Raw genomic sequence first — 14,427 nt, forward strand, 5'->3', positions numbered from 1 at the left:
CCTTGCTCAAGGGTACAGCAGCAGCGTGCCCCACCTAGGATTGAACCCACGACCCTCTGGTCAAGAGTCCAGAGCCCTAACCACTACTCCACACTGCTGCCCTGTCTGTCTGCATTGCCACTGCAGTGCCCATGTCTGTCTGCATTGCTAGGAGGCTGTGTGGTCCAGTGGTTAAAGAAAAGGGCTTGTAACCAGGAGGTCCCCGGTTCAAATCCCACCTCAGCCACTGACTCATTGTGTGACCCCCTGAGCAAGTCACTTAACCTCCTTGTGCTCCGTCTTTCAGGTGAGACGTAGTTGTAAGTGACTCTGCAGCTGATGCATAGTTCACACACCCTAGTCTCTGGTAAGTCGCCTTGGATAAAGGCGTCTGCTAAATAAACAAATAATATTGCAGTGCCCCTATCTGTCTGCACTGCCATTGTAATGCCACTGTCTGCGATGCCATTGAAGATCACTTGGGTCTGAGCGTGTGTGAGTGAGAATCCTCTGTAATTAAAAGAATATAATCTGTGCCCTCAGCTCTGCACTCTGATGCCCAGACAGTCCAGTGAGTGTCTAATCCCTGTTGGTGTTCAGGGGTTTATTTTCAATCGGGTTTAAACCAATGGGATTACTCTCCCTCTCAGACAGGGTGAGGTCACGGGTGTCTCCATACACTCCCTCACCCCTCAAACGTGAGATCACCTTCCGGACGTGCCCTGATTGTCTGAATTCATTCACTGCGATCCCGTTGTAATCCCAGTGCTTTTACACAGAAACCTAATCCTGACCTTAAAGTCACTGTCGCATTGTAAAATTGCTTTTCAGTTCCCCAGCGACCTGAAATCTCTTCCTCAGTTCAGCAGCGCATGCTGTTCCAAGATTGCGTTCTCCAGGAGCATTTAGTACCAGATGAACTGATAACCCTGCAGAACCATCAGAAGGCCACAGCATTACAATGGCTTGAGAGCAGATACAGCACAGCGGTCCTGATACGCTGGCACGCTGTCTGCCAAGAGATTTCAAGCAATGCCACAGCACCCCCTGGTGCAGGGAAAGGGGAAGTGTTTTCAAATGTCCTTCAGAAATTCAGAATCCTGCCAGAAAGTTTAGCGAAAGGATCAGTGATCTTCTGCATTGACTTCATCTAGAAAAAGGCACAATTTACATTCAGTGCTTCGGCTGAACCTCTGCCCAACCCTCTTCTGTGGTTTTGCGGGCCAGTGCAGACTCCACTCTGCAGCTCGGATCGCTCGAATGCAGTCGCTGCATGTGTAAGTGTGCTGTGTTACCTGTGCTGTACTTTATAATGCATATGCTCTACGTCTCGATGAGACAGCTTCTCTTACCCCGCAGAGTTCACATTCACAGTTTCAGACACAGAATAAAAAGCAGACAAGCTGAAAACGTTTATGTTCGCTCTGCGCGCGCCTCGCATGTTTCTAGCAGCAGGACAGACAGTGAAATGTAAGTGATCTGCACTGTAGGACAGTCATTGGGTCATTGAACACAGTACTGTACATGCAGCTGTGAAATACAGAGAAACACAAATCACTACCCTGCTGAAGACTAGATGATCTGAAGATGCAAACACCAGCAGGCACTTGGTTATTTTCTGTGTAACAGGACTTCAATACACTGGAGTGTGAAACATTACTGAGGGGGGCTGGCAGCTTATCAAACTTCACTTTCACTACCTCAATTTTCTTGATTATTGTAGAGTTGAAGTGTTATATATTTTGCTATAATGTTTGATTATAGTTTTAACACTACAGCCTTGGCCAAACGTTTAGCATCACCTTATAGAATTAACTGATTTTGCTTCATAAAGTTGAATGAAACCTCCTGAATAATGTTAACATATTGAATTACACACCGCTTTGGAGTTTTCCATAAATGTGACATTTCGAAATCTAACATGAAATACTGTTCTGCTATTGTGGCTTTCGGTTAGACTTTTGCGATATCATTTTGTAGTTTATTTGATTGAATGATGTTAAATAAAATATCTAAATAATGTACATGTAGTTTATTTTTATTATTATTTATTTCTTAGCAGACGCCCTTACCCAGGGCGACTTACAATTGTTGCAAGCTATCACGTTATTTTTACATACAATTCCCCATTTATACAGTTGGGTTTTTACTGGAGCAATCTAGGTAAAGTACCTTGCTCAAGGGTACAGCAGCAGTGTCCCTCACCTGGGATTGAACCCACAACCCTCCGGTCAAGAGTCCAGAGCCCTAACCACTACTCCACACTGCTCAATCCTACAATTCTAGGTGATGCAAAACTATTGGCCGCGACTGTAGGTTGCTTCCAAGCCTGAATCGGAGACGAAGTGAGTATAATAAAGCACAAGTTCATCTCGACAATGATCAGTGGAGCGGTGATGACCCAACACAGAGAATGAGAGGTAAGAGGATTTTCAATGGCTTCAGAGCTGTGTCTTTATATTACTGAAACACAACCAGCAACACAGACACAGCCCCCTGTGTTTGACAAAGCTGGTTACTCCACTGAGCATTTCTATAAGGAAATAAAACGCTAATTAATAAACTATAACGAGTGTTTGATCAACATGGGGCAGCTAGTTGACGTGACTCCCAGCATGCTCAGCGGCCCACGCTGATGTTGCAGGTCTTGCAGCTCGGGTCCTTCTTGGCGTTGGCGGTCGTCTGACTCATCAGCATGTGCCCGCTGATCTCTCCCAGCATGCCGTGGGCCAGAGCCACGGGCGCCGCGAACACAACCTCCAGGATCACGTCGTGGGCGTGGCTGTACACCGGCTCCGCCCCTTCCTGCTGGGTGCGGGTCAGGAAGGGGTTGTGGGCGGGGTCGAGCTCGGGGAGGCGGTCCTGGCAGAAGCAGTCCCCCTGGGAGCCGCTCGGGGCCAGCACCAGAACCACATAGTGGTAGGGAGTGTACATGCAGTAGAAATCGGCCAAGTAGAGGCGCGTGTCGGGGCTGAAGAGCCGGCCGGCTGGGATCTGGAAGCGCACGGCCCCGTAGGGGGAGTCGTTGGGGGGCAGCCCCGTGTCGAACTCCGTGTTGCAGCTGAAGAAGACCCCGCTCAGCGCCCCGTTGATGGGAGAGCCCACGCTGCCGCTGCTGTCCTTCAGCACCGGGGGCATCACACCTCCACACTGCAGCCTGGAGGGAGGGAGGCAGGGAGGCAGTTACCAGCTACCCCGCGCTTCACATGCATCTACAGCGACGGGCAAATGTTGCACCCCATAGAGAGGGAATTCATTAATTAACATGAAGTTGAATGGAAACCCTGCTGAATAAACATATTGATTACATACCCCTTTGGAGTTATACTTAACGATAAAAAAACGGACCCAAATTGAAAAATGCGTTTCCCGGGTCGGTACCTGACGTGCTGGAAATACTCGTGGTTCTGGTTCCGGTAGAACACACTGAACGGACGCAGCCTCCCCGCGATGGAGCCAGCCTTGAGCTGGAGCTGCTGCAGGTGAGCTCTGGAGTAATCTGGAGAGAGAGAGAGAGAGGGGAGAGATGTGAGGGAGATGAGAGAGGGAGAGATGAGGGGGAGAGAGGGAGCGAGGAGAGATGGGGGAGAGAGGAGAGAAGGAGAGATGTGAGAGAGGGAGAGATGAGGAGAGAGATGAGGAGAGATGAGGGAGAGGGAGAGGGGGAGAGAGGGAGAGATGTGAGGGAGATGAGAGAGGGAGAGATGAGAGATGGGGGAGAGAGGAGAGAAGGAGAGATGTGAGAGATGAGGGAGGGAGAGAGAGAGGCATGCTTTTATTAGCTGATGGTTATTTGATGAAAGGTAGAATGATTTTCTATTAAAACGAGGAGCTCTGCAGGGGTGCCTTCAGTTGATTTGTTAACTGGGGTAAGGGTGGGGGTGTCTCTGTCCCTCACCTCCGGTACAGAACTCTGTGACCTCGCTCCATTCGGACACCAGGTACTCTCCGTCCGGCTGCTTGACCGCTGTCTGCACGGCCACGCTGTACTCGGTGCGCGGGCTCAGGAACCAGTGACCGCGCACCGTCATGGGCAGGGGCACCGCCTTCGTCACCAGCTTCGTCGGGACGTCCTGCACACAACAAGAGGGATACCCTCTGATTCTGATCAGTAACGAAAGACGGTCCCAACCAGGTTTCATCAGGATTGGTTAAGAGATTCTCCAGGTGTGTGTAAAGCTGTAGGTGCGACACACAGAGGGGCATCGCCACTGAACTGAGAGTGGGATAATATAAGACGATATTGATTGGGTGAAATGGTTGAATTAGGAGGCAATATCAAATTCAGTGGCAGTTTCCATTGTATATCCGATTGCAAATGATGAACCACAAGCAAGGACAGCAGGGCCGTTGCTAAGGGGCAGTCACTGTTCACTCGGGGGTTGCTAAGGACCAAGGCTGAATTTTCTATCTGCTTGCCTTCCAGTGTTAAATAGGAACAATTGATTGTGAAGGTGATTCATGAGCTGAATAATGTCTCTGGTTAGACAAGAAGAGTTCTTAAGAAATAAATTAGCCTCGCGCTTCAGGAACAAGCCTCAGTAATAGGCTTAGTAATTGCACTTGTTCTGAAGGCCCCGTAACCACGGAAACACGAGATATATCCCTTGCAGGAGCAAAACTGCACTCAGACACAAATTCAATTCTGTGGAGCGAGTCACAGCCCGAAGAACTAGCTGCTGCTTTTGCTTTACCAAGTGTATTATTGTAAAAGCACAACAAAGTGTACTAATGCACGGTGAAAGCATGGTAGAGCACAGAGGAGTATAGTGAAGCATAGTTAAAAAGTCTGGTAAATGATGCGAATTGCATAGTTAACCCTGGGAAAAGCTTGGTAGGGAAACTGCAGAAGGACAGTGCAGACCAGAGGCCTCTATTGCTTTAGTAATACTAAAAGAAATGTGTTTCCTAAATATCTTCCAGCCCCAACCATCTGAAGCCCTTGAGGAGGAGTTCCAGGGGCAATGTTTGTTCTGGTGTTCCTGCAGCTCTGCGGGTCGGTGAGATCGGGCTCCTCTCTGTAAAACAGAAGCCATCGACCTCTGCAGCCGGTCACGGCTCACACGCCTGGAGAAACGGCTTCGATCTCAGGCAGAGGAGCTGAGTATTGAGCGCAGTGATTGATGGAGAGAGCCGGTGTGCTGAATCGACACTTAAAAAGGTCGGGATTTTTATCACCCGTTTTGTGCTTTTGACTCTAGGGATGGAGACTCTTACTGCACAGCAGATTCACCCCGTTCCGGGTTTTAGTACAAGCCTGTGCATTGGGAGCTCAGGCGTGTCTTATTAAACTCACAGTAAAATCAGGAACGGATCGGACTGCTGTGCAGTGGGAGGCTTCTTTCCATCCCCGCAGGATCTAGCTGGGGTTTGTACTGAACCCTCAGCTGGCGTTTCAAGAGAAGCCCCCTCCTCTCCTGCTGAACCATTTAAACAGGTATTTAACTACGTCTAAGTGAGAATGTGCTGTTTTATGAGGATCTCCCATTCCCCCTCACTGTACTGCACAGAGAATATGGTACAGGCTGCAACCCACTCCATGACAGAGCAGAGTGACTTTGTCAGGAGTGGGCTTTCTGGGGTGCAAAAGTGCTGGTATCTTACATAGTACCCTGTACTGTATAGATATGCTTTTATAATATCTAGTTAAATAAGAATGCTGAAACTGTCTGATACTAAGAGATTTCAGATGGCTGTATCACATCAGTATCAGAGTCTGCTTTATATTCCCAGCAGCGTGTATTGTGTGTTCAAGCCATTGCAATGCCACAAGTTGCTGTCTTGTGCTTCCGTTGCCCCTTGGACAGCACAGGAAAGGCTTTAGCCTCGGCTGTAGTGCAGAGTAGGTCCTGAGGTACAGAGAGTGAAGTGGAAGAGAGTGTTCTCTGACTGACCTTGTGTTTGAAGCGGTTGGGGTCTCGCGCCTCCTTCCTGCTGAGGTCGATGAAGTAGTGCGTCACCCTCCCAGCGTCCCCCGGCTCAGCCGCCCAGCCGATCCTAAAGGAGTCGCACGTCACCTCCGAGATGCGGATGCTGTGAGGTCGGGAGAGGAACTCCATTGTGCTCTCTGCAAGAGAACCGGAGGGAGTGGTGGTCAGCTGGGCTCTGGGAATGGATATAGAGCAGCTGCTGATAACATTGCGGGGGGGGGGGGGGGGGGGGGGGGGGTCGGTTGGCAGGTGCTTTCCTGCAGAACAACTGAAACACGAATCGCGGATGTAGACCATGCTGACCGTGTTATGGCAGGTGTGTCTGTTTTGTTGTCCGCTGTGTTTGGAAGGTTGGCTGCCAGTTGCAAGAGAGCTGGGCAGTAACACGGGCTCACAAAGCAGTGCGGTGGTTTCTGATTGAATGGAAACCCTTCCACTTTATTGATGGTATTCTCTCCACATGAGGGGTTTGCATGGGACTGTGACAGATTTATTCACTTAGGCTGTTATCACCCAGTGCTCTGAGCACAGTGTAATGAAACACCTTGTCACACTGCAGCAGCACGGCTCAGAGGAACTGTGATCATAAAGCTGGGAGGGGAGGGAAGGGGGGATAAAATGGGAGAGGAGAGGTGAAGGGGGAGGGGGGAGATAAAATGGGAGAGGGGAGGGGGTGGTAGAGGGGAGGGGGAGAGGAGTGAGTGGGTGGGATAAAATGGGAGAGGGAGGGAGGAGAATGAGGTGGAGGGACGTGTGAGACACAGAAGGGGTAAGAGGTGAGGAAAGGTGGAGAGAGGAGGAGAGAAAGGTGCACTCTTTACAATCTTGAGATTGAAACAGGCCAAAGCAATACAAGCAGGGCACCAGAAACGTCAAGCAAGATAAATGACCTTGTGCAGCTTACGGATGAAAAACACGACGCTGCAGAACTACCTGCTGTTGAATATGAAGCTACCTGTCACTGCCACCATGCAGAGGAACTGTGCTGAGAGGGAGAATCTACTCTACCCACTGAGCTACTCAACCCCACTGCCTTCCACGCTGCAGCCCAGCACTCTACCCACTGAGCTACTCAAACCCACTGCCTTCCAAACTGCAGCCCAGCACTCCAACTACTGAGCTACTCAAACCCACTGCCTTCCACACTGCAGCCCAGCACTCTAACCACTGAGCTACTCAAACCCACTGCCTTCCACACTGCAGCCCAGCACTCCAACTACTGAGCTACTCAAACCCACTGCCTTCCACACTGCAGCCCAGCACTCTAACCACTGAGCTACTCAAACCCACTGCCTTCCACGCTGCAGCCCAGCATTCCAACCACTGAGCTACTCAAACCCACTGCCTTCCACACTGCAGCCCAGCACTCTAACCACTGAGCTACTCAAACCCACTGCCTTCCACGCTGCAGCCCAGCACTCTAACCACTGAGCTACTCAAACCCACTGCCTTCCACACTGCAGCCCAGCACTCTAACCACTGAGCTACTCAAAGCCGCTGTCTGCTTGGGGCTGGGTTAGCCTGGGATCACTTCAAAGCACCGCACTGGCCACAGAGAGGTTAAGAGGTTAATAAAGCTTACCTTTCTGTTTCGTAGAAGAAAGACTCCAAAATTCAACCTACACCGGCTGAGATGGAAAGACGTCTTTTTAATGTTCTTTCCGCAGTAAATGAACGATCCCTCAGGAAGAACAGCTTCCCTCTCTCTCTCCCTCTCTCTCTCTCTCCCTCTCTCCCTCTCTCTCTCTCTCTCTCTCTCTCTCTCTCTCTCTCTCTCTCTCTGAACTGTGTGGGTAGACAGGTCTATGTGATTCCTTTGCTTGAATGTTTCTGCAGCTGCATAGCCCAGTCACCCTCCACACACACACACACACACACACACACACACACACACACACAGGAGCACAGCCCCCCCCCCACCCCCTCCACCGAGTCCAGCCAATCCACTCTCTCCGTTTCTCCTCATCGAAATGCCATATAACCTATTCACACACTGCACAGTGCTTTTTTTGTGTGTGTGTGAATTTTACATTATTTGTATTGCCTGCCCTATTGAGTTTTGAGTATCATGTATTCATCACAACCCCCCCCCTCCCCGAAGGCATCCTTGTTGCGCTGCATTGATAACAGCAGACTGGAGTCACAAGGAGAACAACAGAATAGCTGTCAGCTCGCTCAGGTGTGTTCAGTATAGAGAGAGAAGTCGTGCCATGGACTTGAATCAACACAGAGAACTCAGTGCTGTACCGGGGATCTGAGAGCCAGCTAATTCAATACAGTCTAGTATAGAGAACTCAGTGCTGTACTGGGGATCTGAGAACCAGCTAATTCAATACAGTCTAGTATAGAGAACTCGGTGCTGTACTGGGGATCTGAGAGCCAGCTAATTCAATACAGTCTAGTATAGAGAACTCGGTGCTGTACTGGGGATCTGAGAGCCAGCTAATTCAATACAGTCTAGTATAGAGAACTCAGTGCTGCGCTGGGGATCTGAGAGCCAGCTGATTCAATACAGTCTAGTATAGAGAACTCAGTGCTGTACTGGGGATCTGAGAGCCAGCTAATTCAATACAATCTAGTATAGAGAACTCAGTGCTGCACTGGGGATCTGAGAGCCAGCTGATTCAATACAGTCTAGTATAGAGAACTCGGTGCTGTACTGGGGATCTGAGAGCCAGCTGATTCAATACAGTCTAGTATAGAGAACTCGGTGCTGTACTGGGGATCTGAGAGCCAGCTAATTCAATACAGTCTCAAATCCTTCCAACTTAGCTCTTTTACAACTAGACCCTGTATTAAAGATGATATGGACTTTTACAGATACAAGGACAGAGTTCGACCATCAGTGTGCAATGCATGGCTGTTCAGGGAACCCTTTCTAAGGACCCCGCCTCCTGTGTGCTTCATTCCAGTGGAAGCATTGATTTCCAGCAACGCTGCCGTGAGCCACGCATTCAGCATTATCACAGCGTCTACACCGCAGCTTGTGACGCGCAGGGTCACGCCCCCTTTGTTTAACCTGGCACGCTGCGTGTCGTAAAGTGGCGTTCAAGCCCTGCCGCTGCCCCTCACAAAGATGGAAGCGCCAGTCTTCGCTGGTGCCCCGCAGAGGCATGGCCGAGGAGCCGAGCGGGTTGAAGGGTGAAAGGTGACGAGTTCACACCGCGAGTGTCATGTCTGCGGCCCGCACTGGAGTCGTGCAGTGCCGAGGGAAACCGGCTCAGTTAATGGCTTTTGAAACAGAATTTAAGAAAGGAAATACACCGTAACTGAGCATTTGGAAGGACTCGATAGATCAACCTTCAGAAAAGCAGGCGCGACTCTGTGTTCCGGGGAAAAAAATAAAAAGGTTCGTGGAGTTAAACCTATCCAAGTGTTATTACGACTTTACCAAAACCGACACACCTTGTTTATTTATTTATTTAGAACAATGTTACATGTTTTGTTTGTTTGGAAAAAAAGGGTAAACTGAGTGTTAAGTAGTTTGTGTTTTATCTACATGTGCTCGCAGGGTTTTCTGCTGTTTCGTTGTTAACGATAGACAGAAACATTGTCTTAAACCAGCCCATAACTATGCGCTGTACTGTGTGTGTGTTTCCCAGGGTGTGCGTTTCTGCTGAGCGGAGATGTCTGAAGGAAGCTCGGGGGACCCCGGCTCTGCTGGAGGGGTGCGCCCAGCTGCCCCGGGGGGGAGGGGGCTGGTGGGCAGAAGAGCCGCAGCTGCCATCCCCCCCAGCCGCCTGCCCGCCATCCGATCCCGAGACCTCACCCTGGGAGGAGTGAAGAAGGTGAGACCGCAGCTGTACCTGAAACAGGACTGATGGGTTGGGAAGGGAACAGAAGCCACTGCAATCGCCTGCTCTGTCCTCGCAGTCTCTGCTTTTGTTCCAGTTGATAAATACTTATTTTAAAGTGTGTCTCTTTTTTTTTTTCCATTCTGGAATAAGTAGTGAAATGATCCCGTCTTTGACCATCAGAAAAATGCACAAATGTTTTAAGACAAAAAATAATTTGAGCACGCGACTTGACCTGACAGTACTGTGATTAACGGCACCCTGCTGTTCCTCTTGTGTTGCAGAAAACCTTCACTCCAAATATCATCAGCAGGAAAGCCAAAGAGGAGTAAGTGCTTTCATATCAACCCTTCAACTGTAAGATCTGGTGTAGAAACGCTGCGAGAACTGGAACACATTCACTAGAAGCCGTCTTCCATGTCTTCAAGTGTGTGTGTGTGTGTGTTCAGACAGGCCGAGGTCGCCTCTCAGAAGGAGAGAGAGAGGGAGCAGAGGCCCCAGGATGGGAGGGGGAGAGGCAGGGGCAGAGGGAGGGGCCGCGGGCGTCCAGATGTCATCCAGTCCCACTCCATCTTCGAGCAGGGCCCCTCCGAAGCCGCTGTGAAGAAGAGGGGTGAGCAGCTCCGGAGAGGACTAATCCAGAAAGAATCGGATTACTAATCCAGAAAGAATCGGATTAAAATCCAAAAGAATCTGATCTCTGCGACGGGCAGAACTGTGTTAAAAAAAATCCAGTTGAATAAAATCAGTTTTATTTGATGCCCGTTCTTTTGGTGGAAGGGGTCAGTAGAAAGATTTAAGAATCTGGATATGGGACTAACAGGACCAAACCCCAGTGTCTGGTTATTTTTTGGGGTCCTCATTCATAAGAATTGGGGGACCCTCATGTGCTGATAAGTCTGTCTGTGTCGCACTCTGCATGGTGAGCACAGTAACTGCTCTTTTTGCACCAATCTTCCCCAGACTCTGATCGTTCACTTCTAGTCTTCCTAAATACCTTTTGCATTGCATTTGGCTGCTATCTGCCATACTCTCTGTATCATAGAAATATTTGAAACCTTACAGGTGCTGTGTGATTATTACATCATGACGAGGGCCCCCTCTCTGTTTGCATGCTTGCACTGTTTTATTGAATGTGTTTTTAACTTTCTCCTGGTTGCGCCCCCTGCAGGCGGTTGCTATGACGGCGCGATGGACGCTCCCAGCATGGGCCCCTCCCCCATCATAAACATCAAGAAGGAGAAGAGGGAGACGGAGGAGGAGACCAAGCAGATCCTGCGCATGCTGGAGAGAGACAACGTGAGTCCAGCCCTCTGAGCCTCCCTCCCTGCATTGCCCTGTCCGATAGGGGTGTATCAGTACAATGCTTTTCTCATGGGCTGTACTGTATGATGATGAACAGAGAATTCAAAGACAGCAAACCTCTCATATCTATCTGTCTATCTATCTCTCTATCTATCTATCTGTAGATACATATCTAGGAGGCTTTGTGGTCCAGTGGTTAAAGAAAAGGGCTTGTAACCAGGAGGTCCCCCGGTTCAAATCCCACCTCAGCCACTGACTCACTTGTGCTCCTTGTGCTCCGTCTTTTGGGTGAGACGTAGTTGTAAGTGACTCTGCAGCTGATGCATAGTTCACACACCCTGTCGCCTTGGATAAAGGCGTCTGCTAAATAACATTACCCAGGAACACCCCACAGCAAAGCCATTAGGACTGTTCCACTGCAGGTTTTCAAAGCCATGTGTTTATTTATGCTCAGAGTTGAACTCTGCTCCACCTGAATGACTCATTGCAGTCCGGTGAAGGAGAGCAGGGCTCCGACGTCCCTGGGAAGCTTCTCTTCAGTTAACTGTGCTTTCATAGCGGGAGTCTCCGGTCAGCCCTGCTTTGTTTGCTGTGCTGTTACTGAGCAGCTGAGCTCTGTAGAAAGCTGCGGGAGAGCAGGTTCTGGTTGTTTCTTTAATGATCAGTGCTGAACTGTCTCGTTAGAAGTGGTGGAAGCATTTATTCATCGTCTCTCTGTGTGTTCGTCCAGTTCCTCGATGACCCCCGGCTCCATAGCAACCTCCGGAGCTGTCCGGTACAGCTGCCCCTGGCCGTCTCGGGCTGGATCTTTAAAGAGGAGGTCAAGGGGGAGGGGCCCAAAAAGGAAGAGGAGGAGCAAGAGGGGGAGGACATGGAGCTGGACCCGCCCCTGGTCAAAGGTAACAGAAAGGCTGGTCTTCAGAAACAGGTTTGGTTGATTTTGATCCAGTTAAAAACTTTTTTAAAATTAATTTAGACAACGATCCTTTAGTTTTTGTTAGTGTGAATAACCGTGCTGGTCCACACATATACAGATTGTGTTTTGAAATCTGTGTTAGTGCTTTTGCCTGTTCAGTAGCTGCTCTTCAGTTTTAGCAAAAAAAATGAAAAGCCCGACATCGAGTCACTTCAGTAAGAACCACTCCATGCTTGCATCAGCTTGTCCTCGCACTGACCTGCTCTGTACCTCGCCGTATTCTACTACTGCTCTTAATTATGACTGCTCCTGTGTCTTGTGCTTGATTTTACTCTTGTAGGTGTCCGTGTTCACGTTTTTTTTGTAATTGCTCTTGTTTGAAATCATTCTCATCCATTCATCGTACTTATTGCGTGCTCATACTGGACTTCACTCATATAAGCAAATAGTTTTACTGTAAGTGAACTGCTCTGTCAAACCGGCTCTTACAGGGAATTATTTACTATATTCTCTGTTTGCTCATATTTGAATGTGATCTTATTTGCTACTGATTTTATTGTTCTTTAGAAACTTATCTGTAATGTGATACTTTGATATTTTGTAACAATTGTAAGTCGCCCTGGATAAGGGCGTCCGCTAAGAAATAAATAATAATGATAATGGTTGTAAACACAGTCCTGTCTGCCTTCACCCCCCAGTGAAGGAGGAGCCTGTGGATGATGGTGAGGTGAAGAAGGCGGAACCTGTCTGCCAGGCCCCTCCCCTCCCCCCTGAGATAGGATTTGCTGAGCTGCTGCAGGGGTGGAGCCAGTGCAAAGGGGAGGAGCTTGTCTTCATGCAGCTTCCAGACTCCCTCCCGGGGCAGCCGCCCACCCAGGACCAGCGGCCAATCAAAACGGAGGTGAAGACGGAGGACGGCCAATCGGTGCTCGTGAAACAGGAGATGAGCCAGGTGACCCTTTTTTTTCACACAGATGAAGCGTATATTTAAACACAGTAATACCTCTGATCAGCCGAACCAATTTGGACGTGTAGGATGTCTTCTCGCATTGATGCATAACGTAATTTTAAAGTTATGAAAACAATATGTCGTTTTTAAAGAGAGAATTGAAATAACAGGTAGATAGATGGCTGTTTAAAAATACTTCACAGCGCCCGTTGAAATGAGCAGGAGGCCGGTCCTTGCTGGTGTCTGATGCTCTTCCTGTCTCCCAGGACGCCCTGCAGGCTGAGAACACCTGCTCCCTGACAGACCTGGCTGAGGGCCAGGTGGGGAAGCTGCTGGTGAGGAAGTCCGGTCGCGTTCAGCTCGTCCTGGGCAAAGTGAAGCTGGACATCGCCATGGGGACCCCCTGCTCCTTCCTGCAGGTGAGTCCTTACAGTGACACACGCAGTGAAGTTACGCTTAGAAATCCAATTGCAAGGGTTTAAGTAGTCTTTAGCATCGTCACTCCTCTTTGAATTGCAGACAGCAATCCCTCGATGTTCCACTGATTTGGGTAATTCACGGTTCACAGTAAATTGTCATGTAATAATATATTTTCCTCTATACAGGGCACTTCTCCAGTTGACTGTTTTCAGTATTTCCCGTGTTTTTTGTTTTTTTTCTCGATGTGTTTTAATATTTCTCTTGAGGTGTGTGCATGGTGCAGTGCAATGAAACGGGTGACCCCTGTCTGTCCCGTCTCTACAGGAGCTGGTATCAGTGGGCACTGGGGACGGCAGGACAGGGGATCTGACAGTGCTGGGGCACATCAGACACAAGCTGGTCTGCTCTCCAGACTTCGAGTCTCTGCTGGAGCACAGGCAGTGAAGGGAGTGGAGCGGGGAGGCACTGGGGTCACCCCTCCCCTCCTTCTCAAGCACGACTCCGAAGGCTGCACTCGGAACATGTGACCCCTGAGAGGGTGGCACTGCGTGCTCCGCGAAACCCCCCACTCCGAAAGAAACTGCAACTCCAACGCTTGGCCACCGAGTGGCGTTGTACTACAAAGCGAATTCACAACTGAAAATGGAGGGGAAGAGAAAGAAAGAACGAGAGGGGCGGATTTGGACCGTCGTGTGAATGAGATTATTTTTTTTTTTGTACATTGAGATGTGTTAATATTCATGGATAGATATATGACTGATTAAATTGTTGACCCGAGTCCCCTCTCGTGTAATCTGTTTTGTTTTAATTGCTGGGAGTGGTCTGTGTTCTTGGGAGCTCATTATCATTAACATGTGTTTTCCGTCTTGGCCTAGGCAAGGCTGGGTATCTAATGTTTTCAGAACACTTCAGTCAGACAGAGCCTTCTAACTAACAGTCCCGTTACTGTGTGCAATATATGGTCACAGTCGTATTAAAGCAAAGGTGGACGTTGCTGTGTGAACTGCTCACAGTGCCCTGCTGGTACCATTCAGAACAGCTGATTTGATTGGCTCTTGTAATGCTGAAATGCACATGTCCTGGGTACCATTCAGCACAGCAGCATGCAGCTGTGTGGAGCCGTCACTCCCACTG

At 49.3% G+C, this 14,427-nt stretch overlaps 2 protein-coding genes across 2 annotated transcripts; one reads left to right on the forward strand and one right to left on the reverse strand.

Moving 5' to 3' along the window:
• Positions 1-1,352: 1,352 nt before the first annotated feature.
• Positions 1,353-7,699, reverse strand: LOC117966069 (phytanoyl-CoA hydroxylase-interacting protein-like). The gene is made up of 5 exons (XM_059013810.1): positions 7,492-7,699; positions 5,874-6,046; positions 3,878-4,052; positions 3,361-3,478; positions 1,353-3,136 (listed from the first exon to the last, which is right to left on the reverse strand). Exons 2-5 carry the CDS (start codon positions 6,036-6,038, stop codon positions 2,599-2,601), a joined length of 996 nt encoding a protein of 331 aa, XP_058869793.1. The 5' UTR covers positions 6,039-6,046; positions 7,492-7,699; the 3' UTR covers positions 1,353-2,598.
• A 1,343-nt stretch (positions 7,700-9,042) lies between these two features.
• Positions 9,043-14,070, forward strand: LOC117397741 (DNA-directed RNA polymerase III subunit RPC4). Its single transcript, XM_059013809.1, has 9 exons — positions 9,043-9,258; positions 9,512-9,697; positions 9,988-10,031; positions 10,153-10,316; positions 10,875-11,002; positions 11,739-11,907; positions 12,623-12,876; positions 13,140-13,292; positions 13,618-14,070. The coding sequence occupies exons 2-9, from the start codon at positions 9,536-9,538 to the stop codon at positions 13,735-13,737; spliced, it is 1,194 nt and encodes a 397-aa protein (XP_058869792.1). The 5' UTR covers positions 9,043-9,258; positions 9,512-9,535; the 3' UTR covers positions 13,738-14,070.
• The last annotated feature ends 357 nt before the right edge of the window (positions 14,071-14,427 follow it).

The sequence above is a fragment of the Acipenser ruthenus genome, chromosome 46 (genome assembly GCF_902713425.1).
Source record: "Acipenser ruthenus chromosome 46, fAciRut3.2 maternal haplotype, whole genome shotgun sequence".
Lineage (NCBI taxonomy): Eukaryota > Metazoa > Chordata > Actinopteri > Acipenseriformes > Acipenseridae > Acipenser > Acipenser ruthenus.